Source organism: Branchiostoma floridae, chromosome 10, assembly GCF_000003815.2.
Source record: "Branchiostoma floridae strain S238N-H82 chromosome 10, Bfl_VNyyK, whole genome shotgun sequence".
Lineage (NCBI taxonomy): Eukaryota > Metazoa > Chordata > Leptocardii > Amphioxiformes > Branchiostomatidae > Branchiostoma > Branchiostoma floridae.
The window spans coordinates 7,920,623-7,931,968 of NC_049988.1; the positions used below are offsets into that span (position 1 = coordinate 7,920,623).

Sequence of the window (11,346 nt, forward strand, 5' to 3'; positions counted from 1 at the left end):
TTATTGTTTGTCAAATAACTATGTTCGGAATTGTGTATATCAGTCAAAACTTAATTTTGTCACTTGGAGATCTATGTCGACATTCTTTAAGACATTTCTGAAGCTGAAGAAACTGTACTCTATTTTTCTTTGTCCTCTTGCATGTATTATGTGATTTGTCCCATGTTTCTGTACCTGTATACATGCATGGTAGAGTTGTTTCTCCAAGTGCAGGTTTCTTGTAGATATCATCATCTATGCATGGAAGTATGCAATGGAAAATATGTTGCACGATTTTTATGGTACCGACCATGGTTTGGGTAAGTTGAAAGCATCTTGAAATGCTATTGATCTTAAGTGCATATTGATGCGTAATTCGGACAAAGGGTGTCAGACACTTGCAGTATTGTATTTTAGATAAGTTTTGAGAATGGAGATGTTCGTGTATATGTAAGTTTGGTGTATATCATTAAGCCATATATTGGAAATCAACAGCTTGTATGGCAACTAGAGTTAAGAATCATATGAATAGGTTTGTTTGGCTGTCTGTCTATAAATTGCTACCCTGGTTTTTCCACACTTGCTTTGCGATATCAGTTTTTGCTTGCTTTCTGCATGCATTCCAACATACTAAAAATGTAACGTCATCTGTTACTTAAAACCTCACCCTTATAGCTGCTTTGGGACCCAGGAGAATGATGGGTAATCTGTGCTCATTCCTCAATCCCTTCATGCTTTGCAGGCTGGTTCACCGAATGGGACGAGGATTATAGTGACCTCTCGGACACGGAAAGCACCGGCAGCTTTCCCGACGACGTTGAAGTCTTCAACCCAATCATATTAAAACCAGTATTCATGAGAACAACCTCTGAAGAAGAGGCTTAAGTGATAGTAGTTCCCATGATCCTCTCTCACCCCATTCTCTGACTGGCAGCCTCAGTTCCCATGATTCTCCTGTGGATCCGTCTCCTGAGCATGCACCCATGTTGAGTTTCTGTACAACTAAACTTCTTTTGTTTCAGGATTTTTCCTGTTCGCTCTTCGTTTAATCATACCAAGTTTCTTCTTTGCAGCTGTTTACCCTACTCAGCATTCCATTTCAGCAATGTTGTCTACAGTCGACTGACTAAGAAGCTATCTTATCTCAGATTCTCCCCGCTTTTTTGCTGTACTGTTGTCTTTACCAGGTAGAATTCATTCTCTAGTTTGATCCAGACCTGCAGGCCTGCTTGAGTAGAAGGTTGCAAATCTTTTAGGAGGAGGTTATCAATACCTAAATCTTTGAGTGTTATTCTGTTTAGTTAGTTTTTTTAGTTTGGCAGACATTTTTTGTCAAAGCAAGCATTCAAGATTTTAAAAAGGGATTGAACCATTGGCAAAGGCCCCCAGGACCATATTTTATTAATGCAATTTGGCACTTATTTTTACACAATGTTGCAGAAGGCTAAAACTTTTTTGAAAGTATTTTTTAATGAAAGTTACATTTTCATTTGTCTCTTTCTTTCTCCCTTTTTTTTTACATCTTTTAGTGCCATAAGTGATAATGATTATGAGACAACCTCCTCCTACATGAGTTGTGTACACCCTGCTGCATGGAGTTACTACCTGATGATTGACAGATGCTTGTCACAGCTGATTGGTCGACATCTTAGGCATCTTGATGACTACTTTTGCATGATTACCTGTTAATATGCATGATTGCTTGATAATGACTTCCACAATATTAATCAGATAATCATTGAATGCAATATTGATAGATTTCTGATTCAGGAAAACTGTCATGTTTTCCTTTTACCTGTAATATCAAGTATGAAGTTTTATTGCTGGGCGGAAGTTTGGTTGTCAAAATTACTTTTAAGTTAAAGAATTGGTACACTTGTCATTTCAAATTTGTTGAAGAAAGGGTTTTAACTCAACAAATTATTTATATTGGGCTTTATGAATTTATATATTGTACCATAATGATGCCGATCTACTGTACCAAAAACATCAAAAAACAATTGAAATACTTTGATTTTGCTTCCTACTATACTTGCTGTTATGGAGTGTACATGAGGGCATATAGCTTGGTTGAGCATTGGATGGCAGGTGTCATGCCTTGCATCTTAATCATAGTTTGTAGTATCCATACTTGGTTGACTTCTGCATGTTCAACTATCTACATATGATTATAGATACTATATATAGATTTTTCATATTTTAGCATCTTGCCTCGGATGTACCTGCCTGCTGTCATACTGCCTGCTGTTTTCAGGCTGTTTATACCATTAGTCCATGCCTGTCATCTTGTTGCAATCCCCTTCACTATGAACCCCTCTACCCAAGCTAATATCCCATATACAGTTGTATTCGTAATGAGCTTGCTTTACAAAGCCAAAGGTGCTCTAGGGAAATTAACTTGTAGGTATCTTCTATAAGACTGCAAAAACATACTGTAGTTTGGTGCAGTAAATGAAACGAGTTGAACTATGCAAGCATAAGTGTTCTGTATGCCTAAACTTATGGGAATTATAGAAATTATAAAAATACTCGACTATAGATGTATAGAACAGGCCTTAAAAAGTTATCACAATGCAAGGTATATTTTCCAATCTGAAAGTATAGTGTAGTAATAGTATAGAAGAACATAGCACCACCTAAAAGATGGGAATGTCAGTGAATGAAGTACATGTACCCACGCAGTGAATATAATAGGAGGATTTTGTAAGATCATAATCAGCGACAGAATTTTGTGTAATACTAAGAATTGTTGAATTTCGCGAAAGCAAGACGAGATATTGCAGATCTGCTTAGTATAACTATATTTAGTAGGGGTGGGCAATTGCAATGCATTAAGTTATATTTGGTATACTGGGTAATACATGCATGTTGATATTTATATACATGCTGATATTCATATATATGTAGAGGTAGGGAACAAATTAAAGACTCCTAATATAACTCCAAATACTAGTCATATGTAATAAACAATTTCAAAGACATTTTTCTTCTACTTGATTCTTCCTTTCACTAGAGTTGAAGTTAGAATCATACATTTACTTACTGTTTTGTCAATTCAATTAGTGTGACCTCTATTGTTTCTTTAGATTGATCAGTATTACAAAAAAGCCATTATCTCTCCATTGAATTAAGATATAACAATCTCCCAAATCACCATATTCAAATCACCATATATTTTGTAATCATTGTGTTATTTGGGTTCCGGAAGTTCATTTCTATAATTTACTGTCATTGTTGCAATTTTTGATGTCATCAAAGATTTTAAAGTCCTTTAGATTGAAAGAACATTCAACAAAAGCATGATGATTATCAGATCGAGGTTCTGAAAGTCTGAGAGATTCCTGGGGTCATTGTTGGCGTGGGAAAAAAGGGCACAGGTGTGTCTCAGTGAACAACACTTCCGCTGCTCCTTTAGGTGTTAAAGGTGACAACCCACCTGTCTGAACTGGGATGAACTGTCACAATTATCATGCCGGAAAAACAGGTTTTATCAAAGGTCACTAACTACAGGTGTAGGTATCATGGATAGTGTTATTTGGTTTGAAGTCAGGACAATTAGATCTAAGACATTTGGCTGGGATTATAGGATATATAGAATGACTAGACATTATAGGATATAGTCGAGGGTATTTGAAAGAATGTGGCTAAATTATGCTAGCTCATTTGATCAAACTTGTCCTTGAAACTTGAAAGATTGTTTTTGCGACATACATGTAGAATAAAGACTTAAGACCTGTGAACACTCTCCATCATTATCTTTATTTTTGATTTTTTGCGTGTTCAATTGCTGTCTGTCCAAACAGATTTAACTAGCACGTAGACATAAAATCCAGAAAAATGGCTCTCTTTTCATACTACCAATTTAAGCTTCCCATTCTTTCAAATAAAAGCCAACTGAACTTTGTCAACTCCCTTCAATAAGTGGCATGAAACGATGCCGCCATCTTAGACAGGTGTTGAAATCACTTCATGACAGCACTGTAAAGACACTGAAGGACACTGTCTCTCGAGGCAGTTTGTGACAGAAACAGGGAGCTAGGAAAACGTAAGGTCTTTGCCTCTGAATATCTGCTGGGAGATTACAAAGTCTGACTGGGAATGGAGCCCAGGCCCAACAGCTGAGAGCAGACAGTACAACTGCAGGGTAATACATTAGAATGAGTTTTGTTGGCATGGAAAGGTATTTACCTTTTTGCTGGGGCTGCCGAACGTTAACTTGCTAATTGTTAACTAGCAGCACTGACCAGCGCATATTGTGTTTGGCTGTGCCTGGTGATTTAAAAGATTCATCAAGCTCAAAACAGTGTTTGTGGAAGCCTTTCTTGTGCTTAACAGGGTGACTCTTTTTCTCTTAGGAAGAATATGAGATGTGTTTTAAGTGGAGAAATTTGTCTTCATTTGCATGGTTGAAATGTATGAAAGATGCTGTGGCCTGATGTTTTAGGCTCAACTTTTATCAATTACTAGTACCATGCTGACTTACCACTGCCAGTTTAAAGGCATGGGGTCAACTTCAGCATGCAGTTTTGAAAGATAATTTCAGTTGATGTGTTGCCTTTGAGATATGAGAATGAGCTAGAAGTTACATCAGTCCTTCCAGAATGAACTGTTTACTGACTGGTATGTTACTTTTCCTTCCAGCTTCGGAAGCCACCACCACACGAGCAGAGGAGGCGATAGATGTGGCAGAAGTGAACATTGATGCAGACTTCAAGGAAGAAGACAATGTGGCATCCATGTCTTTTGGTGCAGAGAAGGCAGAATCAGACAGTGGGGATGACTCAGATGACACAGGATTTGTCACTGTGAGCACAGTCCAATCAGATGACAGGAAAACTTCTGACCAATCAGCAAGCTCCTATTCTGACCAATCGGCTGTCAACATCTCTGACCAATCAGAGGACACAAAGATAACTGTGGAGTCTCATGCTGACCAATCAAGAGATGTGAAGCTGTATGAAGAGTCAGCAGGTTCCTATCTTGACCAACCAGCTGTCAATACCTCTGACCAATCAGAGTCCACTCAATCAGATCCATTAGAGTTGGAATACCTTACACAGATGGTGGACAGTTTGACGGAAGGTTTTAGCTCTGATGACTCTCCAAGTGTGAGTCACGGAAGTGGCCAGTTGGACTTGAAAGAAATAACTGAAGAGACACGTGTTGAGGAATCTCATGCTTTGTCCCAGCCAGAGACTCTTGAAGTTGCTCCAAATGTAGCTAATGAATCAGATGATGCAGAGCTTTCTTCACTAACTGAAAGTAGTGAGGAGAAAGTTGGAGTAGGTCGGGCAGATTCCCCATCAATTAGCTCCCTATCTAGCCTATCAGAATCCAACACAACACCTGACCAATCACAGCAAAAGTCGCCAGAAGTTAGCAACCAATCAAGAGAGGTTATTCCAAATGGACATGTGGCTGGTGACCAATCAAAGGTATCGGTAGAAGTGAACCAATCAAACGAGGCTGTTTCAAATGGTCAGACAATGTACGGCCAATCAGAAGAAAGGGAAGACAATAGCGTACCAGACTCTGAGGAAGTAGTGCTAAGAGAGAAGAAAGGACCACAGCAAGTGCGTGTTCGCTCTTTTATCGAAGCTGAACACGAGGAAAAGAAAATGTCCTCTCCTTCCCACCACATCGTAAGCCTGGAGGGGTCAGTACGTGGGTTCAAAGGTCATGTGAAATCAAGAGTTGTAGACATAGACTTTGATAAAGAAGGGGAAGAAACTGAGAAAGCAGAAGAAGAAGAGACAGCCATTGAAGAGAGTAGACCATTACAGCAAACAGTCGAACACAGTGTACAAAAAGCTAGAGATGATGAGAGAGAACCTTTAAGAGATGTTCGTAAAGATTCTAGAGACGAAGGAAAGGGACAGGAGGAGAAAAAGCCTGAAACGAAGAGTTTTGTTAGTTTGAGTAACATCAAGTTTGCTCACAAGCCTGACAGGTCTTCGATCGGACTCACCAATTTCCAAGTTCTTCCAGACAATGCCATCCCCGTGGAGAGGGTGGTTAGAAAACGTAGTACATCGGTCGATAAAGCCCCTGAGCCACAGGTTCAAAAGTCAGATTCTTCTGTTAAATCAGGACCAGTGGAAGTACAGAGGGCAGTAAGTCCTATAAATAAAGCCGGACCTCACGTAGACATGACAAAGCTGCGCGAGCAGATGCACAAAGATAAATCTGTTGAGGACTCACAGGAAGGTGGAACAGGTTCCCAGGAACCCCCTGCAGAGCCTAAGCCAGAAAAGGAAGTAATAGTGTTCCCTCACACGGGTGAGCCTATCATAAAAACCGAGACTGTACGCAGAAACACTGCAGCGGAGAAGAGAGCGGTATATTTCTCGGCCCCGCGGCCGTTCAGTAGGTCGTTTGACAAGGAAGAAAAGGACGCTTCAAAAGAGGAGACGAAAGCCCACAAGCCAGCCCCACCTATGAGAAGCGACAGCTTCTCCAAAAGTTCCATGCACAAATCCCCTCCGTTTACCCCAAGCTACCACAAAGTGACTTCTCCGACCCCTCCCCAGGGGATATCAGCGTACCATGCTGTCCACCCTCCCCACCCCCTCAAGCCATCCTCACCCCCCAATGTTGCCTCCTCCCCTGAGGTGGAACCAAGGCCTCCGTGGGCAGTGGCAAACTCCGCCGCGCCGCCCGATGTTAGGATTAAACCAGCCTTTATCGTCCCCCCTCCCCACCCTATCAAACCCACCCCACCTGACACAACACAGGAGGACGGGTCCCGGAGACAAGGCTTCTACGCCTTTGGTGCGAAACTCAGGCCAGCTTCTGCCAACTACTCCTCCCACTTTGCTACGGAGACGCAGAGTACGGCCTCTGTGTTCAAGACGAAGTATCGCCCGAGGTCGGAGTACCTTGAGACGGTGAAGCCGGTAGATCCGGACGACGAGAGTTTCAGTCCAGCGGCCGCTGCGGGCTTGAGACCGGCATCGGAGCGGAGGCTGAAGCCGCTGCCAAAGAAGCAACCCGACAACCCACACGAGCAACTCATGACGGCGATACGCGGCGTAGAAGCTACCGTTAAACTGCGGAAGGTAAAGACCCTCTTTTTGCATCTTAACTATTGTTCTTACTAAGGCCTACAAACATCATCTTTTACATTACTGAGATGTTGTGATTTGTTTTATGTTGAAGGGTATCTGTGGAAGGGTATGAATGGAGAAGTAAGGAAATCTGCCATGTGTTTTGCAACTTTTGAACATTTTCAGGTAGCCCAACCTCAGACCAACAAAGTTGTGTATGGCCGTGTCATTGAGAAATCGGAGCATGACGCTATAGATCGTTCCGATGAGGCACCACCGAGACCGCCTTCTCCTGTCGACTATGAGCGTCCAACAGGGGTAAAGAATGAATCTCCCCTGGTGGGAGGCTTGTTTGTGGTGCTGTGGGGATAGATAATGAATCTCCCCTGGTGCTGGTGGTGACAATGTTGCTGGAAAAACCACACAGCAAATGTCTTCTTCACTGCTGCTGATTGACAACATCATTCTGTTCAACATGGAAAAGTTTCTGTGTCTGGCAATAAAGAAATTCATAGTGACATACTTCTCAAATAAATCTGACATACCATATCTTACATCTGCTTTTCGGTCCCATCGTTATTTGTAATCCAATTTTTGTCATTCAAGTGAGTGTCATTGTACAATGTATCTCTGCTTTGTTGATTTTCATATTGAAGAAAGAAAGAAAGAAAAAGAAAGAACAGATTCTGAAGTTTCTTTGTCCAACCATTATTCATTAGCAGACTACTTTTCCAACTTGAATGGAACTGATATGCAGCTGCCAATATTGTATGGTTTCAGCTCTACTAATGCCATTCCTTCAGAGTTTCAGGGTTTATTATAAATCTTACTGTTGGTGCACCAAACAATGCAGAGATGGCTGATTCACATTACACTGTTACTGACCCACATTGCCTATGTCACTGCACTAACAGCATGAGTATGTACTGTTCCGCACATTACTGTGTGATACCAAACAACTGTCTATTGTAAGAACGACGATGGCTGGCTAAAGGTAGATGAGCTTAACACACAGGAAAACATATGTCGTAAATTTCACAAGGTGGGATTTGAACAAGATTGTGCTGTCATCATATTTACTTGTAATTCTTTATTTGTCAAATACTGTACCTCAACAGTCTATTCTTTTAAGATGTTTCTTGATACTTTTTACATATTGAATAAAGTTCCTTTCCAATTTTCCAATTAATAGAAAGAGCACTCATTGACTGTTTTTAGACCTAAAAGACCTAAAAGCTTTATGAATAGTACACTGTCACACTTTCTGACAAATTTAGAATTCAATTGTCTCCCCTGCCACGGTTTTGTCCTTTTGTTTCTATCCTTCATTCTTTCCAAATTTTGAATGTTCAGGATTCTGTGTGTTACCGTAGCTCTGTCTACATTTTGCCACCCCTCCCTATGCCTGTGTGTGCTGTGCATGGCAGTACCTCGGCAGTAACCCTGCATGGCTTGGTGTGTACACCTCTCACTCTCCCCGTGTCCAGGTCTCCAGCCCCGAGCCCGATGTTTCGTTTGGCCGCGTCCTCGACAAACCACCGAGCACTCACACAAACGGTTCCTCCGCTGCCAACGGTAGTAGTGCGCCACCTCCACCACCACCCTCCTCACGACCGCCACCGCCGCCCTACGACCACGCTATGGCGGCCAAAAGTCGGAGTTCCTCGTCTTCCACCCAAAATTCTGACGATGCAGTAAACGCACGTAGAGCTGCTATGGAGGCCATTAAGGCCGGAAACCTCAATTCACGGTTAAAAAAGGTGGGAAAACACTAAACACAAAAACCTTCACAGGCAATATTTTTAGTAATCTTCAATCTACAACCTTCCTGAACAACTAGTTCCACATTCTTTTTTTTTTTTACACCATGCAAATTCAGTTTTTGATTTTGAAGAATTGGTGATTCTGTTTAATTTGAATTTTAAGAATTTTCCACGAAAATTTAGCTGAAAAACAGTTATGACAGAAATTGGTAAGTCTGCATGAAATGTTTTCTGTGATATTGTTCTAGCATAGTTAACATAGTTTCGTGTTGAGTGCACTGTCTTGTATATAGTGCCCCTTGCTGCATTGTACTAACATCGGCTGTTCGCAACCTGTTTACATGAACTAACATATAATACTAGGTACTAGTTATTACACTTTGTTGTCAAATTTTATTGCTAAGCCTAAACAAAACGTGATTTTACAGATAGCATCCACATGGGCTACATTGTACTCAGATGAAGCGTGTCAGATTGTTGTTATAGGTCCTTTCAAAGTGGGGCAATAGATTTTAATTTATGATTGTCAGGTCACTTGAAAATGAGTGTTTTTTTATTGTATCCATTATTATGTTGCAAATATTAGGTTTTGCAGGGAATGTCATTTATACAATTCAGTTTGTGTTATCAAATGTGTGTTCAGGTATGGTATCTATGGACAAGGTTGTATCTTCATAAGGTGTAATGCTATTACCATAACTGTCCATGTCCGGTGTTACGGTACCAGCAAAGCAGACATTCAGCAGCTCATGAACAAGTGAACACTCTTGCACCCCAATACTGCTGTTTTAGCTCCAAGCAGTTGTGTGGTTTGGTTGGTTTTTGTTGATCTTTTTGTCCATTTTGTATTTCCTTTTACCTTCTTATTCTGTGAAAAGAGAAAATACCACTTGCAAGCTATGAGCAAAAAGACATACAAATCTCAACCCAAACCTTACACTTGCCTGAAGTCTAAACCAGCTGATGGACTAGTGAGTGGTGTGTTAACCTGTTCATGTTCCATCACAGGTGTCTCCCAGGGAAAACACTTTCCAGGTGTCACCTGTGGACCTGGTGTAGCTGCAGGTGTCACACAGGTGTGCAGCATGCACCTGGCCAGGTGAGGACCACACCCACTGGACTGCAGGGCCACTTTCTCCTTTCATGACCATTATGTATTCATTGATTTCAGTAAATATAACAAGATTTATATTCTGTTATATGCTTGTGTATTTGTAGTGAAGAGTTGTATATACAACGGCTATCACTATAAAGTGTATAAACACAATATCATACCCACTTGGTTATAATTGATACTCAATTCAAGCAAGCTGAAGTCACTGTTATACTTGTAAATGTAGTCTCGATAATGAGTATTTTAAACTCAAGATGTGAGCAAATGATTACGTAAATCGTTAGTTATTTATGCTGCTTTGTAAGTTTTTCTTTTGGGCCACTTTGAATTTCAAGAATGTTATATAATAGCAAGTTTAACCTGTCTAGTACATGTGTATATATATGAAGACAGCAGAGAAAAAATTTAATCATTAATTTGTCATCCTTACATAGCAAACCGATTTTTATTAGTAAAGCTTAGCATATATTCGAACCATGGAATTTAAAAATATTTGGTTGTAATCCCTATATATTAACTTTCTGTCTTGAAGCACTTTAAAGAATCCTTTGACTTTCAAGGCCTTTACAGAAGGGATGTTATTCATGCATTAAGAGTAGGAAGGACTCTGCAAATGAAAGTTGTTTTTGGTCCCTACTTGGAGTTTGAATTACAATTTAGGAAGTCAACCAAAGTCAATGCCATTCTAAAAGAGCAACTGATAAAATATGTACCTTATACCATATAGTAGAGGCATTTACATACAGTTGCTGTTTTGTACGGTGAGCTACTATTCAAGTCTTCCTATCATGGTACGTTGTTGTGTTAATTGTTGAATCATGTAGAGGCTATGTAAGTGGTTTAAAGAGAACATGCTTTTAGATTAGAATATCTAGTCTGGAAGTAGATATTTTTCTAATGTGACAATTGACCTGCTTTCGTTGGAATTACTGGTACATTGTACGTGTATAACTCTATTTCATGATATATATATCTTCTAAGAATATAGTTTTTTGGTGTCCCCCATATAGAATCCTAATTTTGATACACTTAGGATGCATGAGGTGTGTGTGAGAATACTGATGTGAGAAAAACGTCTTGCCCTGGTGGCAAAGTACAAAATGACAGCATAGGAAAATCTGTCCTCTAGAAAAATTCCTTGATGCCTGGTTCATACTTGTGTAATCAAGGAATATTGGTATAAGTTTTGTTATATGAAAGTATATTCGTACGTAACGTTAACACTGGCAAAAGAGAAAGTTGAAAGAGCAAAGGATCAATTGAAGGTAGATGGAAAGATAGTTTTGACCAAAAGTTGGAGACACTGTCAGTAACCATGATATGTGATTATGCTTTGAAGAGGTATGTCAGCACTTACACTAACTTTCAAGCATTATTAACTTAATAATGACAAGAAATGTTCCCAGCTCATATGAGCTGTGTAAGAATATTGAACACCAAGTTG

The 11,346-nt window shown here is 40.1% G+C and overlaps 1 protein-coding gene across 7 annotated transcripts in view; it reads left to right on the top strand.

Moving 5' to 3' along the window:
- Nucleotides 1–10,562, top strand: part of LOC118423987 (protein cordon-bleu-like) — a 71,609-nt gene extending 61,047 nt beyond the window's left edge. For 5 of the 7 annotated variants that reach the window (XM_035832355.1, XM_035832353.1, XM_035832356.1 and 2 more), the window contains 3 exons: nt 4,621–7,037; nt 8,513–8,785; nt 9,797–10,562. In XM_035832355.1, coding sequence (XP_035688248.1) covers nt 4,621–7,037; nt 8,513–8,785; nt 9,797–9,847 — 2,741 coding nt within the window. In that variant the 3' untranslated portion in view covers nt 9,848–10,562. Of the gene's footprint in view, nt 1–4,620; nt 7,038–7,211; nt 8,043–8,512; nt 8,786–9,796 lie in introns of those variants that run through there. The other 2 variants (XM_035832359.1, XM_035832360.1) reach the window with 2 other exon arrangements.
- Nucleotides 10,563–11,346: the final 784 nt, after the last annotated feature.